General features: G+C 36.5%; 1 protein-coding gene across 6 annotated transcripts in view; it reads left to right on the top strand.

Annotated features, from left to right (window-relative positions):
* EML4 (EMAP like 4) overlaps positions 1-25713 on the top strand; it is a 259337-nt gene that overhangs the window by 145685 nt on the left and 87939 nt on the right. For 5 of the 6 annotated variants that reach the window (XM_053587443.1, XM_053587447.1, XM_053587444.1 and 2 more), the window contains one exon: positions 22451-22633. The exons of the other annotated variant lie outside the window; for it this stretch is intronic. In XM_053587443.1, coding sequence (XP_053443418.1) covers positions 22451-22633 — 183 coding nt within the window. The remainder of the gene's footprint in view (positions 1-22450; positions 22634-25713) is intronic. 6 annotated transcript variants of the gene reach the window in all.

Raw genomic sequence — 25713 nt, forward strand, 5'->3', positions numbered from 1 at the left:
TAATGACACCACAGCACTCTACCCATGGTGACAGAGTGAGACTCTGTCTATAAATAAATAAGTAAATTGTGGTCCTGATGAGTGTTGTTATACTGATGAGCATGGAATTTTTTTTTTTGTAGAGACAGAGTCCCACTTTACCGCCCTTGGTAGAGTTCCATGACGTCACACAGCTCACAGCAGCTTCCAGCTCTTGGGCTTACGCAATTCTCTTGCCTCAGCCTCCGGAGCAGCTGGGACTAGAGCATGGAATTTCTTTAATGTTGGTATTGTAGTTATCACAAAGGAAGCAAATTATCTTACCTTTAGTGGAAACAAGATAATGCTGCAATTCCCTATCCTCATGAAAAAAATCTGTTTTCTTCTTTCAGTGCTCTCTTGGTCTTCTTTGACATGATGGGCTGTTAAGCAGACAGAACTAAAAAATACTATTGAGCTATACAACTATTCACAAACTCCACTTGAAACTGAAACATGGTGTACCATCATGCTGGTAACAGACTGTCGAACTCAATCCCCATAAATTCTTCGTCAACCAGCCTGGTGTAGTAGTGGTGCCAGGCAGGCAGGTGAAGTTGGAACTAAATCATGAACATAGCAACTGTCAATTTAGTCTTTATGGTTTACTAATGTTCTAATTGTGCCAGTCTATCTGGGAGGATTATTTTGTTGAAACTTTTTATTCTTTGGTATTTTAAATATATTTAAAAAATAAAATAAAAATATAATATGAACAAAAATGTATTAGTAAAAATAAAAGGATTTGTTCTGCAAAATTTGGATTCAGTCAAAAAGCTGTACTGAAGAACCTAGAAGACCACATGGGTGGCTGTAAGGCCTAAGGTCCCCACCTTGGTCTATCCTTATCCTTATCTTAATTGCTATAATTTTATAACAGGTCTTGATAAGCAGGTAGAGCAGGTACTTCTACCTTTTTCCTTTTTTCAGGAGGGTTTCAGTTACTCTTGACCCTTTGCTTTTCTATATAAATTTTAAAATCATGTTTCATATCCCATGCGCACACACACACTATTGGGATTTTTTTTCTGTATTGCATTAAATTTTTAGATCAATTCAGGTAAAAGTGATATCTTTTCAATGATTCTTCAATTCATGAATCTTTTTATTATTTAGGTGTTCAATTTTCTTCAGTAACCTTACCTTTTATAGTTTTATTTGTAGATGTCTTAAACACCTTTTATTATTTTTTCTTAATAGCTATTTTAATAGCTATTTTATTTTATTTATTATAACAGTGGTTCTCAACCTTTCTAATGCCGCAAACCTTTAATACGGTTCCTCATGTTGTGGTGACCCCTAACCATAAAATTATTTTTGTTGCTACTTTATAACTGTAATTTTGCTGCTGTTATGAATTGTAATGTAAATATCTGATATGCAGGAGATTCCCACAGGGGTCGCAACCCACAGGTTGAGAACTGCTGGTTTAGATTTGTAGCAGTTCATATAAGCACCAGTACAAGTGCCTGTGTCCTAATATCCTAGCTAGTTATTTGCTATCATTATTCTTTTTAGTTTGCCCCTAAGATCAGTAAAAATTATTTTAATTTGCAATCCCCTGCTGACTGATAAGGCTAAGTCATTTGCAACTATAAAGACATGCTTTAAAAGGGCTGAAGTTTAATCAGTCAGTATTTTGTTTTGCTGTTTTTTTATGAGCTTTTGAATGTTAGCAGCTACAGATTTCAGACTTTACTGTAGCCAGTCATCTTTTCTTTCCTTGCTAATAGGAAGTAACCATTTTTTAGTCTGTCACTGTGACAAGATTTTGCCATACTTAGGTCAAATCTCACAGTATATGAAAAATATCCTCACTAACACACTTCTCACTACAATGAGTAACATATTTGTTTTCAAAGACCACTACATTTTCGTTAATTTTTGGACAATTGAGTAAATATGTATAATAATCTCTTAAAGAATGAGGGCTCTAGGCTATAAAGGCTGTATTATGAAAAAGTTGAAGTTTTCCTTATTGTTACAGACTTTTTCCTCCCTCATTTGTATCCTCATGTAGGTGATTCTTCTGCCCTTTTCAGATACCCAGTAATATCTCCGTGGTTTCTCCTTCTAGTCATTTGTATCTTGGGAAATTTAAATTCTTCTTATATCCTTCTGAGGGAATTTATGATTTAAATTATGAAATGGAAGTTCTTTTTGCTTATTGATTGAGAATTTTTTGTTACTGTTTTGGTAATAGTTCTTTGGAGATATAATTTGCATACCATGTAATTCACTTATTTAAAAATACAATTCAGTGGCTTTTATATATTCACAGAATTGTATAACCTTCAACACAATCAATTTCAGAATATTTTTTATAACCTTAAGAAGAAATCCTTATTTGTTAGAAATCACTCACCATTTCCCCCATTCCCTACATTCCCTAGGCAACCGCTAACCTACTTCCTGTTATAGCTTTATCTATTCTGGACAGCTCATATAATTAGAATCACATGTAACAAGTGGTTCTTTTGTGACTGGCTTCTTTCACTTAGTATGTTTTTTAAGATTTGTCCGTGTTGCAACAGATATCAGTATTTCATTCCTTTTTATCTGAACAATATATTCCCTTTGTATGGGTACATACCACATGAATGAATATCCATTTATCATTTGATGGACAGGTGGGTTAGTTCCACTTTTTGGCTCTTATGAATAGTGTGCAAGATTTTATATGGACATATGTTTCCATTTTTCCTGGGTATATACTGAGGAGTGGAATTATTGGGTCATACAGTAACATTGTTTAAACTCTGAGGAACAGTCCACTGCTGCTCTAACTTCTGAGCTCAAGTCTTCCTGGTTTAGCCTCCTGAGTAACTGGGACTACAGGTGCATGCCAGCATTCCTGGGTAATTTTTAAATTTTCTTTGGAGACAAAGTCTCATTATGTTGCCCAGGCTGGTCTTGAACTTTTGGGCTCAAGCGATCCTCCTGTCTTGGTCTCCTAATGTGCTAGGATTACAGGTATCAGCCACTGTGCCTGGCCTCTTTTAACCATTTTTAAATTTAGTCCAACCATTTTTAGTTTACCATTTTAGGGTTTACACTTCAGTGGTGTTAAGCACATACACAATGTTGTGCAACCACTAATACCTGTTTTCAGAACTTTTTCATCATACTAATTTTTAATTGGTAGAAACCTTATCAATTAAGCAATAACTCCATTTACACCTCCTTCCAGTACCTGGTAACCTCTATTCTATTTTCTGTCTCTATGAATTTGCCTATTCTGGGTATCTTACGTAAGTGGAAGCATGTAATATTTGTAATATTTGTTCTGTTGTGTCTGGTTTATTTTACTTAGCATAATGTTTTCAAGCTTCATCCTTGTAGCATGTGTCAGAATTTCATTTTTTTTAAGACTGAATAATATTCCATTATATGCATATACCACATTTTTATCTATTGTTCAAATACATTTGAGTAGTTTCTATCTTTGGATATTGTGAATAAGGCTGCTGTGCCCAGTGTTGTATACAAATTATCTGTTTGAGGCTGGGCACCCACAGCTCAGTGGTTAGGGCGCCAGCCACATGCTCCGGGGCTGGTGGGTTCGAACCAGGGCTGGGCTTGCTAAACAAACAAACAAACAAAACCAAATTATGTGTTTGAGTCTATGCTTCAGTTCTGTTATTTACATACCTAGAAGTGGAATTGTTTAATTATATGGTAATCCTGTGTTTAATTTGAGGAACTGTAGGATACAGCCTGAAGTTATAGAAAACAGGGGCTACACGGTTTTACATTCCCACATTTGCAACCCAGCAATGCACAAGGGTTCCAATTTTGCCACATCTTTTTACGTGCTTATTGACAGTTCTTTAGAAAAATGTTTTTTCTAGTTACTTGCCTATTTCTTACAGTGGGGTTGCTGGATTGTAGGGTAAGCATACCTTCAAATTTAGTAAATCTTGCTGGATGATTCACTAAAATAGTTTGTCAGTGTGTACATTCAGAATGTATGAAAGTTCTGATGCTCTAACTCGGACTAACATTTGGTGTTGTCAGACCTTATTTGCATTTTTGTTTATTTGAAGGATATGATTCTAATTTGCATGCCCCTAAATATTAGTGAAGCTGATTCATCCTCCCTCTCTTCTACAAATAGAAGTCTGGTTATTCTTTTCTTTTCTATTCTTTTTTTTTCTTTCTTTCTTTCTTTTTTCTATTTGGTTGATGTCTTTTCTTAATTCTCTAGACAGTATTTACATATTTCTTATGCATTAAAATCTTTTCTCAATTTTTGAGAAATTTAAATTGTTTTTACTTTTTGATGTGGAAGAACAGAAATTGAATTTGTGTTCTTGGAGTTTAACATGACCCCTGAGAAATTAATAACTCAAAATAGAATGTGTAAATATTTTGTGAAAATCTAAACAGTTGTTTATTTTTAAAGAAATAATGCTATGTACATTAAATAATAAACTTTAATTGTACAATTATGTGTAAATTGTACCCTTATGATAAAATAGTGTATTGGATTTTTCCTTGTCCCAATGCTCGGACACATTTGTATGTAAGTAGATTAGAAAGATTGTTTGCACCAGTTTTTTCTTGGTCTGATAGTCATTTAAAGCAGACAGGATCTATTAGATCTTTCAGATACACTTAAATTCTAGAACAGTGATTCCATTCTCGCATAATTGTCAGCCATAACACTTGATCCTGTGATAGATGGCAGTTGTATAGAAATATAATTTTTAAAAGCCCTTATGGAAAATAGTATGGATGTTTCTTTGAAGTTTTGGTTTTTTTCTTTGTTTTTTGCAGTTTCGGGCTGGGGCTGGGTTTGAACCCGCCACCTCTGGTATACTCCTTTGAGCCACAGGCGTCGCCCTTTAAATTTTTTTTTAATAGAACCACCATATGATCCAACAGTCTTACTGGATATATATATCCAAAAGATTTAAAATCAGTATGTAAAAGAGACATCTATACTTTAATGTACCTTGCTGCATTATTTACATAGTAAAGATAAGGAGCCAACCTAAGTGTTCATTAGTAAATGAATGGTTAAAGAAAACATGTCACATGTACACAATGGAATATTCAGCCTTTTAGAAAGAGAGGAAATCCTGTCATTTACAAGCAATACGGATGAACCTGAAGGATATATTAAATGAGATAAGCCAGCACAGAAAGACAAATACCACGTGGTCTCACTTATGTGCAGAATTTTTAAAAAGTTAAAATCATGCAAACAGAGTGTAAACTGGTAGTTACTAGAGGATGAGGAGAATAAAGGGAGTAGTAGAGATGTTGGTGAGAGGGCACAGATTTTCAGTTAGAGGAGATGAATAAGTTCAAGCGATCTATTGTACATCATGGTTTTTACAGTGAATTAAAGTTATACTGTATACTTGCAAATTGGTAAAAGAGTAGGTATTAGGTGTTTTCACCACAAAAAATGGTATGTACGGTAATGCATACATTGAATAGCCTGATTAGCCATTCCACACTGTTTACACATATCAAAGTGTCATTTTGTACATTATGAATATATGCAATTTTTATTTGTGAGTTAAAAAATAAATTTAAAAATGTTAAATTAGGTAATAAAGAATACTAGAACTATTTATGTCTAAAAATATGTAGGTATAAATTTTGATTCTAGTAGCAGTATCCCACAAAATTTTTGTGAAGTTCAACAAAGGGAATCCCCTAAAAAAGCAAGGTTTTATTGAGCCTTATGCTGAACTTACTTAATTCAGTCTTTTCCACTTTATTTTTATGTACATAATAGTGTCATTCTCTCTCTCTCTTTTTTTTTTTTTTTTGTAGAGACAGAGTCTCACTGTACCGCCCTCGGGTAGAGTGCTGTGGCGTCACACGGCTCACAGCAACCTCTAACTCTTGGGCTTACGCGATTCTCTTGCCTCAGCCTCCCGAGCAGCTGGGACTACAGGAGCCCGCCACAACACCCGGCTATTTTGTGTCATTCTCATTTTTAAAAGAATTATATCCATTATAGCCTACCTGCTTTCAAAATTAACAGCCTGTTAAGCTTTTAAGAGTATTCTTTTTACTACTGTCCTTTTTACTACTGTAAGTAAACTTTAAACTTACTTGTGATCCAAGAACTCAGTTTTATGTGATATACAGCAATATATTTGTCCTTCAGATACAATTTACTCTTGAACTATGTGGGTTTGAACTGCTGGTGTCCTCTGCCTGTTACCAAAGCAGTAGGGGGGCAGTCCTCTTTCTCACTCTTTTTTTTTTTTTTTTGACATAGGGGTGACCCTGGGTAAAGTGCTATGGCATCACAGCAACCTCAAACTCTTGGGCTCAAGCAGTCCTCTTGCCTGAGCCTCTGGAATAGCTGGGATTACAGGAGCTCACCACAACGCCAGGCTAGAGTACCCTGGTGGTAGCCTAGCTCACAGCAACCTCCTGGGTTCAAGGGAATCTTCTGCTCTCCTCAGTAGCTAGACTATAGGCTCATGCCACAGTGCCTGGCTAATTTTTCTTTTTCTTTTCTTTTCTTTTTATTTTTTATTTTTGAGATATAGTCTCATTTTGTGCTTAAGTGATCCCCTTGCGTCAGCCTCCCAAGTAGCTGGCACTGTAGGCGCATGCCACAACGCTCAGCTACTTTTTAGAGACGGGAAATCTTGCTTTGGCTCAGGCTGGTCTCGAACTCCTGAGCTCAGGTGATCCACCCACTTCAGCCTCCCAGAGTGCTGGAATTACAGGCGTGAGCCACCGCCCCCAGCCCAATTCTTGTGTATTTTAAACAAAAACAAAAAGAAAAAGGAAATACAACTTATTCCTTTGCTCACATGTTGTTTATTGTATTTCCTATTAGAAAACATACTCACTCTGGTGACTTTAAACCTTGTAATATGTAGAAACTATTTAGTATGTTTTGTGGTTCAGTTTCAGAAGGCAAAGACTGGGTTTTATATTTGAAGCAGTAGTACCTATTACATGTATTATTAACTAGTTTAAAGAAGACCAGAAATGTAGTGCTCAAAGACAACCAAACTACTATAGTGAATATTCATGTAGTGTATAAATTCATAGGTTTCTGCTGCCTGCAGTTTAGCCATTCCCCAAACAGCCAAAGTGTTTTTGGCTGTATCTGATCCTCTTTTGCGTGTGTGCTTGCTCTTTCAGTTTGTCTCCCTTTATGAATAGGTAAACTTTTGTTTAGTTCAGAGAGCAAAGGGGCAGAAGAGCTATCTTAAGTTTTATTTGTGCCGACATAGAAGTGCTTTGTAATAGGCCATCTGGACCAAGAGGATTTCCTCAGAATATAAAGTATGTTGTGAGATTTAGAGAGCTGGGATTTGCCTTGGAATTATCTGGTAAGGCAGCAGGAAACGTAGACAGGGCTGGTTTATATTGCTTGTAAGGTAAGTGGCAAGAATGGAAGACAGCTTATCTGATCTCGCTTCAGTTTGTGGCTCCTCTTCAGGTACCAACTTCTGCACTGAAAACACATCTCTTCTTTCCTAAGAGTCCAGACTTGTATCACAGATTTTGTTACTTGTAACAAAGAAGTCTGAGGATTTGAGAATGAATCTAGATCCCCTGCTCCTCCCTTCCTTTTAAATGTATCTGTCAACAATGTCATAATCATTTGCTTACAAACTTTTATATAGTACTTTTAACTACTCACCAAAGAAATCTATTTCTGTTGAGAGGGCAGAGTTTGCTTTGCCCCTCAAAACAGATGGTCATGTATATAATATATATTATCCTTAAAGGAAAAAAATAAAAACAGCTTTTTTTTTTGGTAGAGACAGAGTCTCACTTTATCACCCTCAGTAGAGTGCGGTGGCATCACACAGCTCACAGCAACCTCCAGTTCCTGGGCTTAGGCGATTCTCTTGCCTCAGCTTCCCCAGCAGCCGGGGCCAGGCTTGAACCCGCCACCCTTGGTATATGGGGCCGGCACCCTACCCACTGAGCCACAGGCACTGCCCAAAAAACAGCTTTTAATGGAAAATAATTTAAAAGCACTTCTCTTAAATAATAGTAAATCAAAGATTGTACAATTAACCTTGACTTTTGCTTCTGTGAAGTCTAACCAAAAAACTTTATCCCAAACAGAATTATCTGAATATCTATTTTTAATTGTGTTAAATTAAGACTTTGAAAAAACGTATTTTAATTATGAATGAATTCTAGAAGGAAGTAAAGTTCCTTGGGCATATAGTATCAAAATTTCTTATTTTTTACTTAACATAATTTTCTCTTATAATTTATGCTAGTGGATGATTTTTAATAAAAATATTTTACAAGGAAAAATCAAACTATTTAAAAATAAAAAACAAGTCAACATAAAGTGTTTTATTTCGTTGAGGCCAGAAATTAGTCTTATTTCATGTATCAGCAGTCCCTGGGTTATGAACAAGATAGGTTCTATAAGTGTGTTCTTAAGTTGAAAATGTATGTAATTTAGAAAAGGTACGTTTACCTATTACCTGTACACGTAATAGCCTACATTCATGTGAGTTGAATGTCATTTGGATATTTGTAATGTGGGGACTGCCTGTAATCTTACTGCTAACTGGATTTAATTCGTATTGTTTAGTACTAAAGAAATAAAATGCTTAAGCTTTAACAGTAAAAATACCTTATTTTTTAATTTATTTTAATTTCTTAATCTTTTAAAACTGACATAATGTACATATTTATGGGGTACAGAGTGCTATTTTGATATAAAATGCCTTACTAGAAAATTTTTACTGTTAGAAGTAGACTATTAAAAAGGAAGCATTAATTCCTGCAGGAATAACAAATATATCTCCATAAGTGCTGCTGTGTTTTTATGAAAGTTTTAGGTGTTGTAGAACACACAGTACCTTGATTTCTTGATATAGTACTTAAATATTTCTGTCTTTATGCAGTAGTATTTGAAGAAAGCCAGTTCCAGTTAAGAACAATACAATGATAATAGTTTTAAAGTTCCAAAATGCTTTCTGATATGAATTTACTAGTGTGAAAAATCAATTGTAGGTTTTGTTTTTTAAGAAATAATGTTTAAGGGTGGCGCCTGTGGCTCAGCGAGTAGGGCGCCGGCCCCATATGCCGAGGGTGGCAGGTTCAAACCCAGCCCCAGCCAAACTGCAACAAAAAAATAGCCGGGCGTTGGGGCGGGCGCCTGTAGTCCCAGCTGCTCGGGAGGCTGAGGCAAGAGAATCGCGTAAGCCCAAGAGTTAGAGGTTGCTGTGAGCTGTGTGACGCCACGGCACTCTACCAAGGGCGGTACAGTGAGACTCTGTCTCTACCAAAAAAAAAAAAAAGTGTATTTACCATATTCTTTTAGCTTTCTTGTTGGAGTTGTCTGTTTCTTGACATGCTCTCCACTTCCTTATTAAGCTACTTAAAGTATGTCCAGTCTTTAAGTCATGTCTCAAGTACATTTTTTGTTTTTTTCCTCAAAGCTACCTCCGATTATTCTAATCTTGATTTTCAAACCATTGCATTATAGTGTTCCTAAATTGGAGAAGACTGAGCATTTATGTCTAATGGATCTGGGTATGAAAAAAAAATTGATGTCTATTTAACTTTAAAATTCATCTGATTATTTTGCTAGCCGTTATAATAAATTCATATGATTATTTTGCTAGCCATTATAATAAAAGATTGGTTCAGATGGGACTCAGCAATAGATGCTAAATGTAGGGGGCTATTTTGATAAGGAGCAGGATGTCTGCATAGTCTTAAATTTCACCCCACATATTGCTTATTAGTTGCAAGGAGGAAAAACAGTAACTGTATACAGTGGTGCCGGCCCCATATGCCGAGGGTGGCAGGTTCAAACCCAGCCCCAGCCAAACTGCAACAAAAAAATAGCCGGGCGTTGGGGCGGGCGCCTGTAGTCCCAGCTGCTCGGGAGGCTGAGGCAAGAGAATCGCAGAAGCCCAGGAGTTAGAGGTTGCTGTGAGCCGTGTGACGCCACGGCACTCTACCTGAGGGCGGTACAGTGAGACTCTGTCTCTACAAAAAAAAAAAAAAAGAAAGAAATAATGTTTAAAGGACAGGTCTTCCTTTGTGTTGATTTTTGTGTGTCTAATGCATTTGAGAATATTCCTTTTGAATATTGTAGTATTTATACTATTACAGAAATATTTTTATTTGCCAGACATAAAAATTAACCAAATTTAAACTGAAAATTTAGGTACATTACTAAATAGGTTTATAACACATTCTAAATTTGCTTTGCTTTTTTTTTAATTGGGAAAATAATTTCTATTTTGTTTACAAAGTTTTTTTTTTAATTTTTTTATTATTTATTTATTTTTTTTTTTAGAGACAGGGTCACACTGTACCACCCTCAAGTAGCGTGCCATGACGTCACAGGGTTCACAGCAACCTCTAACTCTTGGGCTTAAGCGATTCTCCTGCCTCAGCCTCCCGAGCAGCTGGGGCTACAGGCGCCCGCCACAATGCCCGGCTATTTTTTTGTTGCGGTTTGGCTGGGGCTGGGTTTGAACCCACCACCCTTGGTATATGGGGCCAGCGCCCTACTCACTGAGCCACAGGCGCTGCCACCACAAAGTTTTTTATGTAAAAAAATGTATCTGAAATAAGAGTATACGGAAGGGAAAACCCCCTGAAGTCCCACTTCTCAAGAAATACATCTCTGATCTCTCAGTATGTTTGCATTTGTATTTATACTTATGGATATATAGTTCTGCACAGGTAGGACTAGAGTATCAAAGTTATTTTCTTCTTTTTTTCTCTCTCTCTATAGTATGTTAAGCCTGCTAAACTTACTTGTGATTATAAATGTACATCCTCTTTTTAAAGAGCTACACCTGTGTAATATACCATAGTATAATATTTGTTTAATCAGTTCCCTGCTGATAATCCTTTAGGCTACTGACATTAAAAAAAAGGTGCCTGTGGCTCAAAGGAGTAGGGCACTGGCCCCATACACAGGAGGTGGTAGGTTCAAACCTGGCCCTCCAGCCAAAAACTGCAAAAAAAAAGCAAAAAGCAAAAAAAAAAAAATACCCAACTATACACTGTGCATTGTTACTGATTTCTCATGGGTCTTCACCCACATTAACTCCTTTAATCTTCTAATCTTCTGCCATTATCATTCTACCAAATGAGGCCTGCCCAGTGTCTTGTCTTAAGTGCTTTAGGAATGGGAGATAAGGAGATCATTTTAAGTTTTTAAAATACTTGTTCTTGGGATAGTATTGTATTTCATATTATGTACCTTTATGAAATGAAGAACTGTTTTTTTTTTTCATGGGTTCATAGGTAACAATCTTAGGGTCATACCATTAACTCTCAAAACTATCATAAAGACCATTTGGGGCTTTTTTATGCCACAAAGCCCCAAAGTTCTTTGGAAGTATAACTTAATTTTTCTCTGTTTTGGAATTTAATTTGCAAAAATAGATTTATTTTCTCAAAAAAATTAAGTGAGTAAATTATTTGTGTAGTCTAGTCATCATATCTCTCATCTACTTTTTACAGCAGAGAAAAATCATCCAACTTCCCTCGCCCCCAAGCATACAATATATGTTTTAATTATATAGGTGTTCAATTGTGGGTGTCCTTCCTATCCTGTCTTCTGTCCAAAAAGTTTTTGCACATCAGTCCCTTGGGTTTTTTAAAAATAGCTTTAGTCTAAACATTGTATTAATTACTTTTGTTTGTTTTTGAATTTTATATAAATTTTACTTGATTTACCTTCTACGCTCATGTTCCTGAGAGTCATGCATGATGTTGCATATAACATAGTTTATTTTTAATATTCTGTTGATTGTTTATATTGCAGTTTATTCATTTTATAGTTCGGTTATTTCTTGTTTATTTCTGTGGTGAACTACAGTGCTGTAAAAAAAAAAAAATTTTTTTTTTTTTTTTTTTTTGAGACAGAGTCTCACTTCGTTGCCTTCAGTAGAGTGCCTTCAGCAACCTCAAACTCTTGGGCTCAAGTGATTGTCTTGCCTCAGTTTCCTGAGTAGGTGGGACTACAGGCGCCCGCCACAGTGCCTGGCTATTTTTTTTAGAGATGGGGTCTCACTCTTCTGGCTCAGGCTGGTCTCAGACTCCTGAGCTCAGGTGATTCACTCACCTTGGCCTACCAGAGTGCTTAGGGTTACAGGCCCGAACCACCACACCCAGCCTCTGCTGTGAATATTCTTGAACATCTCTTGTTAATGTATGTCTGCAAGAGTTTCTGTAGAGAAGAGATTGGGAGACTGTCTCCCATCTGTTTTGTAAATAAAGTTATACTGGAACATACGCACACCCTTTCATTTATATATTTATACCTATTTTTGTATTACAAAGGAACATCTGGGTAGTTGTTGCATAGACTGTGTAGTCTGCAAATCCTAAAGTAGTATCTGTCCCTTTACAGAAAAGTTTGCAGACTCCTGCTATAGGTCAAGGTCTGTATACCTAAGAGTGAAATTGTTGGGTCATAGGATGTGTGCATCTTTACTTTTACTAGATATTGCCAAGGTTTTTGGCCCTCTTCAAGTCACTGAAACAAGTTACTTCCTACCAATAATGTATGAGAGTTTGGGTGATTCCACATTCTGGGGCGTACTTGATACAGTCACACTTTAAACTTTTTGCCAATCTGGTGGCAATCTGTGTGTGAAACTTTATTTCATATGGTTTAAAATTTCCTTTCCAGGATTATTCATGAGGTGCTTGAGCCTCATTTTGTATGTTCATTGGCTATTTATGTTTCGTGTTTCATGAGGTGTGTAGTCATTTGTTTTACCAGTATTTTCCTATAGGACTGTTTGTCTTACTGATTTGGAGGAATTCTTTACCCTGGGATACTAATCCTTTTTGGTTTTATGTGTTGCAACTATCTTCTCCCTGTTCGTGGACTGCATTTTCTCTTTATCATGTCTTTCTGTGAGCATACATTCTGAATTCTCAGTTAAGTGTCAGTCTTTTATGAGTAGTTTTTTTGTTTGTTTGTTTGTTTTTGTATCTTGTTTAGGAAAATTCCCCCTACTTGTAGGATATAAAGATATTCTCTTGTTTTTTAAAGATTCTAAAATTTTGCTCTTAATTCTTTATTCTCCTTGGATTTTAGTTTTGTAAGTGGTAGAGAGAGAGACTTTAGTATACATTTGACCTTTGAACAATGTGGGGATTAGGGACAGTAAGCCCCCTGCAGTCAAAAATCCAGGCTACTAATAGCCTGCTGTTGACCACAGGCATTACTGATAACATAAAAAGTCGATTCTCACATACTTTGTAGGCGAAGGAGGAATAAGAGGAGAGGTTTGTTTCAGGGGTGACAGGTGGAAGAAAATTCACATATACCTGGACCCATGCAGTTCAAACTTGTGTTGTTCAAGGGTCAACTGTATAATTTAAATGAATTTATAAATTTTAGTTTAACTTAATTTGGGAAATTCACTCATTATTTCTTTACTTTTTTCTTTTTTTGCTAGAATCTTTTTCTCTTTTTCATTGGGGAGTCCAGTGACACATATATGGGACATGAGGCTCTGTCATTTTTTTCCCCTCTAAGATGTTTAGATTGCATAACTTCTATCTTTAAATTTCCTGATCCCTATTGTCTATTCCGCTTTTGAGCCCCTTCAGTATTTTTAAAAATTTGTTATTTTTCAGTTCTAAATTTCCCATTTGACACTTTTCTCCCTTTGTGGATTTTTATTTTTATTTATTTATTTTTAATTCTTAAAAATAGGTCTGGGGGTACAAAGCTAAATTCTATTACATGTAAATATTGTACAGTGGTAAAGTCTGGGTTTTTGGTATGCCCATCACTTTTAGTACATTTGCAGTTTTATGATTTGTTTCTTTGCTAAAAACTTCCATTATTCCATTTATTTTAAGAATGCTATCCTTGCTTCATGGACCATGGCTGTGATTACTGCTTTAAAGTTGTTCTGTTGTTCTGTTTTGTTTTAGCAATATCAGTAGGGTCTTTAACGTTTTTATTTGATAATTCCAATATCTGTCATTTCATGGTCAGTGTCTGTTGATTGTCTTTCTCCTTAAGTGTTTTTTAGGTTTTCCTAGTTCTCTTACTGTCAATTAATTTTAGATTGTCCGGGACATTTTAAATATTATATTGGATTCTAGGTCCTATTAAAATCTTTTGGAGAATGTTGATGCTGATTGCATTTTATTAGGTAGATAGTTCAGAGCACAATTCCTAGCCTGTGCTGTAATTCTAATGTCAGTTTAGTTTTAAAAGTGTTTGGCATGTGCACCATGCAAAAGCCAGTCCAGGACCTAGGCAGTGGTCTACGCCCTTAGCAATTCTCAAAACCTTTGCTGTATTGATTCCAGTTGTTTCTGTGTACTTAGAGCTTAGAGGATGACCCTAAGATTTCATTCATAAGTTTAAAGGTTCCCTTTGTGTAGCTCCCTCCACTCTGTAATCTTCCCTATGCTCTCAGGATCTCAAGGACTTCCTTGCCCTGTGCTCTTGCTAGAAATCTGGGTCTTTACCCTTGTGTTGTGATCCATCGAGGGCAAAGGAGCATGCAGAGCGCTTGTCCTCCTGGCACCACTGCTGCTGTGCTGCAGCTTTATGACTGGGGCATGTGTGGCTGGGAAAATCAAAAGGGCTTCCTGCGGCACCCCCCTTTCAGTCTTCTGGTCAGAAGAAAGAGTTTTATTTGGAAATGTTTCTGTATTACAGTTCTGGGATTTGAATTTCTAGAGTGTGAGCTGTGCGATATGGGACAAATAAAAACCCAGAAACTCATTACCTTTTTGGTCAGTCTTCAAAGTTTGATTTCCCTTTGTAGTTCACAAGCTAATATTTACTCTTCAGAGATCTCAAATTTTTCAAAACTTGCTTTATGCATTTTTTCCAGAAATTTTAGTTGTAATTAGGGGAAAATATGGGAAGGGGGTACATTCTCAATCTTAGCCATAACCAGAAACCCCTCCTACCATGTATATTCTGATACCTCATTTATCCACAGGTCACTTACAGGGCAACTCTACCAATCTGGAATTGATCTAAGAACCAAAAATTAAATGAGAAATTATTTCATCAGTAAAAATAAAGAGATGAGACAACTACATTAGGCCAGGAGACCTGGATGCTAATGTTATTCTGCTATGGCAAAATGGTCCTAAATTTAGCTCCGAACATCTTTGCGTCCTGGTGTAATATGCGGTCTGGCATGGAAAAGAGCTAGCTGTTATTCATCCTAGAAAAGGTGCTACATACCTGATTGCTGAATATCACTATGGTCACCTTTGAAGTATTCCCTTTGGGAAGCTATGTACCCTTCAAAGCAATTTTGGAACTCTTTTTCCAGAATGGCCGTCAGAGCTGTCCTCGTGTTACCTTTGAAGTCTTGAATGTCATCAAAGTGTCTTTCTTGTAATATTTCCTTTATCTTCAGGTCAAGAAAAAAGTCTTTGGGGGCCAGACCAGTAGGGAGGGGGTTCTACTACGGTTATTAATTAGTTTACTGGCTAAAAACTCCTTTACAGACAGTGCTGTGTCAGCTGGTGCATTGTTGAGATTCAAAACCCATACCTTTCTCGAGCCAAGATTTTTAGTTAAGGTTTTCTGTTCTCTATTAATGTTTACTTGGTCTGCTGTGCTTCTCATAGTTAGCGTTTTGATGCACAATTTGATGAAATTTTGCAGTGTTTTCATCAGTCTGCCCATTATTGGCTGTCCCAACCTCTCTTCATCAGTGATATTTTCTTTTCTTTTCTTTTTAAATCAGTAATTCTTTCTTTCTTTCTTTTTTTTTTTTTTTTGAGACAGAGACTCACTATGTCAGCCTTGGTAGAATAACGTGGCATCACAGCTCACAGCAACCTCAAATTCTTGGGCTTAAGTGATTCTCTTGCCTCAGCCTCCCAAGTAGCTGGGACTACAGGTGCCTACCCTCATGCAATTGAAAATCCGAATATAACTTTAGACCCCCCCAGCAGTTATTTACTAATGGACCACTGCTGAAGAAAACCCTTCTGTTAACAATACAGTTGATTAATACATATTTTGGGTGTCATATATGTTATATGCCATATTCTTACAAAAAAGTAAATCATAAGAAAATGTTATTAAGACAATCATAGGAAGAGAAAATATATTTACTGTTCATTAAGTGGAAGTGGATCATTTATAGGTTTTCATCCTCATCTTCACGTTGAGGCTGAGGAGGAGGAGGGATTGGTCTTGCTACGTAGTGAAAATGTGTGATGGACTTATTGAAGACTAGAGTGACATGTATTCATAATGGAACAAGAAATCATGTCAGTCTATAAAATCAAAGAAAATTTCTAAGACAAAAACTGATGTTAAGGAGGCAGATAGATGACTCTGGAAGAAACATTTTTAAAAGCCATCCAGCAGGGCAGCACCTGTGGCTCAACGGAGTACAACGCCGGCCCCATATGCCGGAGGTGGTAGGTTCAAACCCAGCCCCACCCAAAAACTGCAAAAAAAAAAAAAAAAAAGCCATCCAGCAGCACGCCTGCTTATTCCTGTTCCCCCATAATGCTTCTGATGTTTCTTCTCCTAAAAAAAATAAAATACAGTGCACAGTAACCTTTTTATCAAAACACAGCAACCTGAGTGGAGACTGAAAGCCTATTGTTGTTTGTTGGTGTTAACAGCTGATACAAGTGTTCTGGTAATGCTGCTGTGCTGCATACTTACGATGAACACAGTTTTTCACTGTATTAATAGTATCTCATACTTACTCCTATTAAGTACTTACGGGTGCATAAGTGTAAGAAAATGATTGCTTATCAGCATATAAATTCAAAGTCATGCTTTCTGATAGTTCAGTATACACAAACTTTGTTTCATGCCATGCACACAATCACTTTTAAAATAATTGTGTAAAATTACCTTTAGGCTATATGTTTAAGAAAGGGGAAGCTAGACAGAGAAAAGGGAGCTATTCTAAGTGAGTTGTTAAAACTATATAGACAGGCCAGGCATGTTGGCTTGCACCTATAATCCTAGCGCTCTGGGATACTGGGGTGGGAGAATCACTTGAACTCAGGAATTTAAGACCAGCCTGAGGAAGAGCAACACCCCATCTCCACTAAAAATAGGAAAATTAAGGCTGGCTCATGCCTATAATTCTAGCAGTTTCAGAGGCTGAGACAGGTGGATTGCCTGAGCTCGCAGGTTCAAAAAACAGCCAGGCATTGTGGTGGGTGCCTGTAGTTCCAGCTACTTAGGAGGCTGAGCAAGAGAATTGCTTGAGCCCAAGAGTGTGAGGTTGTTGTGAGCTATGACGTTGGCACTCTACTGAGGGTGAAAGTGAGACTCTGTCTCAAAAAAAAAAAAAAAGATTATAAAAATGGAAAATTAGCCAGGCATAGCGGCATGAGCCTATAGTCCCAGCTGCTCAGGAGGCCAAGGCAAGAGATTCTTGAACCCAGGAGATTGCTGTGAGCTAGGATGACACCAGGGCCCTCTAGCCTGTGGCAATAGAGTAAGACTGTATCTCAAAAAAAAAAAGGACACTTACATATGCCAATATATGGATTACACTGACTACATGGAGTCTTCTGTGGAAAGAGCTCTGACTCCAATTTGCTGTGTGACCATGGATGACTAATCTAATTTCTCAGAGTCTTAGTTTACTTATCTATAAAATGGTGAGAAGGGTTGTAGAATTGTAAATCAGTCTCCATTGTAGCTTTAGTAATCTCTGAGAGCAAATTTAAGTTAATTACCTTCCTATGTTCCTTTATAAAATTGGTATACTGTTCTGGAAGAAACATGTTTAAAGATCTTATGCTTCAGAAGCAACAAATATTTTGTTTCAGCTTAAACAAAATACTTAAGTAATATATGATATATTTTTATTGTGAAATTTAAGTAATAGAGAAATATACTGGAAAGCTAAAATTTCTCATTATCCCCACCTTTCCTTTTTTTTTTCTTTTTTTCTTTCTGCTTATTATAGGGGTACAGACCATTAGGTTACATTGTTTGCATTTGTTAGGTAGAGGCCAACTCCCAGTTGGGTCTCTCACCCAGGAGGTATGCCATTTACCCTTACATTGTGCCTGTTAATTGAGAGCACACTGATCCTCTTGCCTTCTCCCAGTTCCCCCCTACTTGAGTTTGAGTTTTTCTCTTATATGGGCATGTATTTATTCATCTACTGGTTTCATATTAGAATTGAGTATATTAGATACTTGCTTTTCCATTCTTGTGATACTCTTGAGAATGTTTTTCAACTCCATCCAGGTTAACATAAAAGATGTAAAGTCTTATGGGGGCAAGACATGATTGCAAGAGGGACTTTGCCTAACAATTGCAATCAGTGTAACCTGGCTTATTGTACCCTCAATGAATCCCCAACAATAAAAAAAAAAGATGTAAAGTCTCCATCTTTCTTTTTTTTTTTTTGTAGTATTTGTCCGGGGCTGGGTTTGAACCCGCCACCTCCGGCATATGCGGCGGGCGCCCTACTCCTTTGAGCCACAGGTGCCACCCATGTCTCCATCTTTCTTTACGGGCACTTGGTTTGGTGGGCACTGTGTTAATGGGCACTTGGGTTGATTCCACATCTTTGTATCCCCACTTTTCTCACCCTCCTAGTCAGAAGTAACCAATTACTATTTTGTGTATTCTTCTAAACTATAAATATGACGTTTTTCTTTTTCTTTTATTTTTTTCATCTTATTGAGCATCAGAATATCTTAATTTTTAGAAGTGTGTTTGGTGCATTGTATGTGTATTTAGATAAATTTTTCAGTATATTGTTTCATAATTTCCTGTCTCCGTTTAAGTTCTCTTGTGGGTCTTTCAGATTATTAGTTTATACACTTCCCTATTATTTTTAATTGTTGTGTGGTATTCTATGGTAAGAACATATAATAGTTTATTTAACCCAATCCATGAACTTTCCATCATTCCTGATTTTGTAACAGTAATAAACAGTGCGGTAAAGAAAATCACCATAGAATAATAACTTACTAAATTCTCCCTATGTGATAGTGTTGTGTGTTATTTGATCTAATCATCCCAAGCCTGCGGTACATACCAATTAGCATGAGGAAGTAGCAAACAGACCTAGTTTAACCCAGAGTTTATGCCCTATTATTCTACCATAGCTTTTGTGAGATTTTCAAAAAGATTCATACCTCTGAAAAGGTTAAGAGACAGGTTTTAGATAAGGATTATTGAATTTTAGAGCTATAAAGAACTGTGGAGATCAACTACTCCTTTGCTGTTGCCTTAGCTAGAGTGACCCTGATCAGCCAAACAAGGGAACTTGGGAGTCAAAGGTTTTATGTTAATATTTACAATGAGATCCCATACATAATTGTCCTGGACAAATTGAGACATGTGGACACCTTAACCCTAGCCTAGGCCATCATCACCTTTCACATGGGTTACTGTTTTTGTTTTTTGGTTTGTTTTTTAAGGCAGAGTCTCAAGCTGTCGCCTTCAGTAGAGTGGGTAGACTGCCTTGGCGTCACAACTTACAACAACCTCAAACTCTTGGACTTAAGCGATTCTCTTACCTCAGCCTCCCAAGTAGCTGGGACTACAGGTGCCTGCCACAAGGCCCAGCTATGTTTTTGTTGCAATTGTCATTGTTGTTTAGCTGGCCCACGTCGGGTTTGAACCTGCCAGCTTCAGTGCCGTAACCAGTTTGCTATGGGCGCTGAGCCTCCATCTGGTCTTCTTGCATTTACTCTTATCCTGTTCCAATCTGTTTTACATAGCAACCAAAATGATATTTTTAAAACAAAAGGCTAATTATATCCCTCAGTAGCTTAAATCCCTTCAGTGACTTTGTGAAAGGATATTTGGTCTTCATGAGATTGTTAGAATCAGCATGAAGTAGAATTAAAGGCGCTTAAATTGTGTTTGAGTCTTAGATACCAGGACTAGTTCAGTGCCCTTGGGCAAGCTGTTTAATTTTTTGAGCTGCTTCCTCAAATATAAAATATAGTTAATGTGAGGAGGGGAACGAGGTAATAAATATGAAAGGCACAATATGAATGCAGGACATTGTTAACAGTTAACTTTGTATTTGTTATACCCTTTGAAAAATTGTCTGTGTGTTCTATTAAAGTACTTATAGGGTTGTGGTAGGATTTTTACAATCTGAACCGCCTTTTGTGTGACTCTCCAAGTTCCACAAAATAAAAAACCTTAGTCATTTTTTTGAAAAGTCAAAGTTCATAGAAGTTAAGTGACTTGCCAAAGATAAAAGTTAGTTACAAGTTGGTACTATTAATAAAACCCAGGACTATAACTTTGGCATTAGAGTTTGATAATCTTTCCACTAGGCTCTTTTTTCCTTCCCCAAATAACTAAATAGGTTACATGTTTATGAAATCATACAAACATTTTATTTATGATATAGCTCATCCTTTATAAATTGAGAACAAAAAGGTATATTCATATAGTTCATTGACTTAATCAGGACCTTTGGCTTACTAGTAATGGCTTGCAAAAAAGTAAATTTATTAGGTTACATGATTAGGTGGGAGAAATGTCAGAGTAACTCTCAGAATTGAAGGTCCAAGACTTCAAAGATGAGAACTGGAACTCAGGGTAGTCAAAACTCTCTTTATTACTAACACCCTAGGACTGAATCTTTATAGCTGCTGAACCAAGAAGGAGACTAGGACTGTGTCTCTGGGAAATTTGGAAGGGCTGCATTTGGCCTAATCTATATCTCTTGGCTAATCCCATGGTAGTATTAGATTGAACCATATGAAATTGTTAACAGTCGTATTTATAGCAGATAACAAGGCCATTTTATACTGTTCAACCTAATAGGATGGGGTGATTGAGGGAACAGTGAGTCATCATAGCTTGAGAGCCCAGGTAGGACCTAAAATTGGTGGAGTTCCTCAAAAGAAAAAAGCTGCTATTCCTCTTTCTATCAGAAGGAGAGTAGGAAAGCATTCTGGGCAGAAATAATAGTGACCACATTCTAGCACACTTACAAAGAGCATGTATGGGTCAGCTGGAATTCAGCTAGCCCATCATGGAAATGGAAAACAATTCAAATGCAAAAATTTCTAAGGTAAGAGACTGAATTGTTGTTACTAGTCCTTTTCTTAAGTATCACAGAGTTTTGACACATGGACCTTTATGTGACAAATGTGTCCAGAGCTCTGAAATTAAATCTTTTGCACTTTGTATAGGTTCTAGGCACCTTCCTCATAACAATCTTGTTTAAAAATGAATAAATTAAGGCTCAAAGAGCTAAAATAACTTTCCTAAGATTATATAACTAATATGAAACAGAATCTGATGTCTAAAGTAAAAAAAAAAAAAATTCCCTTCAATACTAGTATTTCTCAAAGATTTGAAGTAAACAGTCTTCACTGAACTACCCAGTAAAAGGCAGAAGAGAGTATACGTGTTTGTAAGACTGGAAGATCTATTGGCTTATGCTCTTAAATATGAATATTGTTTACTGTCACATAATGTAATGGTGATAGCTTTGGTTTTTAAATGCTGAGGTGGTTGTTTTGTTAGCTCAAACTTTGCATTAAATCGTTTAGGACAATCTATAGCACATTATTTCAGTACCAGAAAAAAAGGCACACTGTACCTTATTGTCTGAATGACTGACCCAGTTTAAATTATCTCACTCCAGTCCAAACAGCTCTTAATGTTATAATCCAAATATCCCCTCAGTGTGAGCCCAGAGTATTTTTTTACAGTTAAATTTCCCTGCTTATAGTGAATTAACCAATAGCAATTGCTCTTTCTATGAATTGGATCCTGATCAATCCAACAAATAGAATAGTTTGCAATTGCTGTGTTATAGCTAAACCTTATTAAAATGGTCTTTTTTGTTATTATATACCTAAGGTAGAGAGATATTAAGTTATGCACTTTATAAAAACTATCCTTTTTAAAGAGAGGTTGAGTGGAGAGGAGTAACAAAAGGTCTTTTTCTCTAATGACGTACCAGTATTGCCTTCTGTGGGGGCCGGGAGTGTAACAGTGAAGGCAGAAGTAAAGAGTGCTTTCTCATTGTTGCTTGAAGGTGATGAACTCCCCATCTAATACAAAAACAGAAGCGATTTGTATTCCTTTTTTATTTTCATAGGGAATTATGATAATATGGTAATTAAGAAGAACACTTTGAATGGTTTGTTCTCTTACAACTTTTCAGATGTCCAGAAATTTGTTATTTCAGAAATAAACAAAGCGATGTATTTAGGGAACATTTTGGTGAGAAAACTAATTGAGGTGATGATATAAAAATGGGGAAAATTTGACCATGCATAAAATTTTCATAATTTTAATTATTTGTCAAATTTATTAGTTTTATCACTTTAAATCATTGAAAATAGCTATGGAAATCTTTGTAGAAGGAAGTTATTCTATGTAAACGTAATGGGGTGTCCCTGGGTTTTCTTTCTGATAAAAACAAAGACTTATCTGCTATATATCTTTTCTTACTAGAAAGAAATTCCTTCTCAAGCAGTTACTTTAAAAATATTCCATATGTTCTTTATTTTACAGATGATAGTATTTCTGCCGCAAGTACTTCTGATGTTCAAGATCGGCTCTCAGCTCTTGAGTTACGAGTTCAGCAACAAGAAGATGAAATCACTGTGCTGAAGGCAGCTTTGGCTGATGTTTTGAGGCGTCTTGCTATCTCTGAAGATCATGTGGCCTCAGTGAAAAAGCCAGTCCCAAATAAAGGTAATTAAATGTAAAGTAGGAAGAATCTTGCATTTTTGCAATATTTCCTTAGAAAACTGAAAATAAAACTAGCTTCTTATTTGGATTACGTATGATTAAAGTTTGTTTTTCATTTTCTTTTTCTTTATTCTCAAGAAAATCTGAAATTTTATTCTTAATTATTTTAAATTGGGAATTTTTATATAACATCACTGATTATTCTTACAGGCTTTTTTATGTTATAGTATTTGTGTGAAGTTAGTATCTTCTAACTAGATAATACATTTATTGAAAGCAGGAACTGAATCTTCCTTCTTTTTGTGTTTCCCATTCTGTTTTGAACATAGCAGGTAGGCACTCATATTTTTAAATCCAGCCTATTAATACAGAAATAAATAATTATAGTTTTTTGTTGTTGCAGTTTGGCTGGGGCTGGGTTTGAACCTGCCACCCTCAGTATATGGGGCCAGCGCCCTATCACTGAGCCACAGAAGCTGCCCAAATATTATAGTTAAATAGCTTTATTCTGAATCTTCTATGTTCATTACTAGAATCCTAAAAAAATTAAGTTTTGAAACTCATTGCCAGCCCCAGTACAATGGGAATTTTAATGTTCAGACATTGGGAGTTTTCATGGTTGAGAGAAGCAGTCATGGGGATTCTGTTGTTCTGTATTTGGAAGAGATATAGTGTGGCCTTGCCCTTCCTTCAACCACCAAGGAAGAATTTTAAATTCTTTCACATTAATCAAGCATTTGAATATATTATTTCATATATCTTACTGTTTTCTTGGTAAAGTTGATGATAATAGACGTGATTATCCCCCATTTTAGCAGTGGAAAAGTAAGGATGTTTGTTGGCTTACCCCCCTGTTAAGTCAGTGGAAATTGTTGCCCTGGGGAGGAGTCTTACATAACTTCCACGTTCTAGCTAGATAGAAGACAGTACAGTTAACTAGCATATGAGAAACAGCTTTAGAAGAAAGATTATGAATTCAATTTCTGAATGTCGAGTTTTGGGCATATATGGTGTATGCAATAGATACTATATATAGCTGAATTAAAGGTATAATGCTTACGTTAGTCTTGGCTAGCAATCAGAATTTGGGAATGTTCAGCTTATGGATATAGCTGAAGCCATAGAAAGAGGATGTAAAATGAGAAGGCAGACCAGGATAGTTCCGTGGGGAGCGCCAACATTTCAGCATAGCAAAGAGTGATTCATATTGCCAGCTGCTATAGAGAGGTTAAATAAAACAAAGACTGAGAGGTGAGTATTGGCTTTGGCACTTAGGAGAATATTAGAAACCTCTCCAAAAACAATTTTAGTGGGGTGACAGGATTTTAAATCAAATTCTAGTATTTTGAGAAGCAGCAATTGAGAAGAACTGTGGAATTGAGAGCAGCACATTATAGCCACTCTTTCGAAAAATTTGCCTGAGGGGAACGATGGCAGTAGATAGAAAAGGATGCAAAATTGAAGGCTCTTGATGGCAGAAGATAGAAAAGGACGCAAAATTGAAGGCTCTTTTTAATTAATATTTTTCTTTTTGGGGAGGGTGCCTTGACATCATGGCTCATAGCAACCTCAAACTCTTGGGCTCAAGCAATCCTTTCTCAGGCTAGTCTAATTTTTTTTTTTTTAATTCTATTTTTTAACATGTTATAGGCTTGAATACAAAGATACAGTGAGGACAAAAGGGCAACAGATCAGAAAGATGGTAATTGATGAAGCAAATTTCCTGAGAGTTTAAAAGGAGATCTTAGAGCGGGTGAGAAACTATTAGTCTTAAAAAGAAGTAGACTCAAGTACAATTCAGACTTACCTTACAAATGGAAATGATGTAACCTAATTACATGTACTATTTTATTAATATTAATTTAAAATTAATCAAAATTAAAATAATACAAAAATATAAACAGAAAGATTACTTCTGAGAGAATGGAAAGATAAAACTGAGCAGAAGTCAATATATATTCATAGGGGCAAGGCACAGATTTTCTTTTCATTCTTTCTTTCTTTTTTTTTTTTTTTTTTTTGAGACAGAGTCTTACTATGGTGCCCTTGATAGGGTGCTGTGATGTCACAGCTCACAGCAACCATGAACGCTTGGGCTTAAGCGATTCTCTTGCTTCAGCCTCTCAAGCAGCTGGGACTACAGGCATCCGCCACAGTGCCTGGCTATTTTTTTGTTGGAGTTGTCGTTGTTTGGCAGGCCTGGGCCAGGTTGGAACCTGCTAGCCATGGCCAGCGTCCTAACCGCTAAGCATGGGAACCGTGAGCCAAGACACAAATTTTCAAACCTTACCAAGACAGAGTCCGGGCCTAGTGGCTCATGCCTATAATACTAGCACTCTGGGAGACCGAGCTGGATGGATTGCTTGAACTCATGAGTTTGAGACTAGCCTGAGCAAGAACAAGACCCCATCTCTTAAAAAATAAAAGAGAGAGTAGTCCCAGCTACTTGGGAGGCTGAGGCAAGAGAATCACATAACCCCAGGATTTGGAGGTTGCTGGGAGGGTGACAAAGTGAGACTCTGTCTCTAAAAAAAGAAAATAAAAAAATAAAAGAGAAAGAGCACAACAGATTCTGAGTGGTAGAAAAATGGGAATGAATGTTTGGACTAGTTAGAGTGGAGAATGAAAGACTGTAAGTATATGAAAGAAATGCTGAGGAACTCTGAGAGCATGGAGGTAGGAAACTTTTTTTGGTGGGGGGAGGTATCATTCTGCCTGGTTTTGTGATTTCTACTCTTTTACCTCCCGCCTTGAAGCACTCTGGGCCTGTGTGTTGACAGTGGAGAGTTAGAAGGCAAGATTGATCTTTTTCATTAGTGGTAGTAAGATAAATGGGTTGATGAAAGGGAATAAGGGACTTGAGAGTTTGGCAAAAGACTTGATAGAAACCACTTTGGCCAATGAGGTTATATTGTGGTTTTCTTATTTTTTTGAGAACCAACGTTAAGGACTTTATAAGATCAAACCAAGAAAAAATTTACTTGGTTATAAATTGATTTTTATGAGAGAATTTAATCTTAACATTAAATTTTTTTATTATTCTAAACAGCAATACATTGTAATCTTGTTTTAAGTGAAAAAAT

This window comes from Nycticebus coucang, chromosome 4, assembly GCF_027406575.1.
Source record: "Nycticebus coucang isolate mNycCou1 chromosome 4, mNycCou1.pri, whole genome shotgun sequence".
Lineage (NCBI taxonomy): Eukaryota > Metazoa > Chordata > Mammalia > Primates > Lorisidae > Nycticebus > Nycticebus coucang.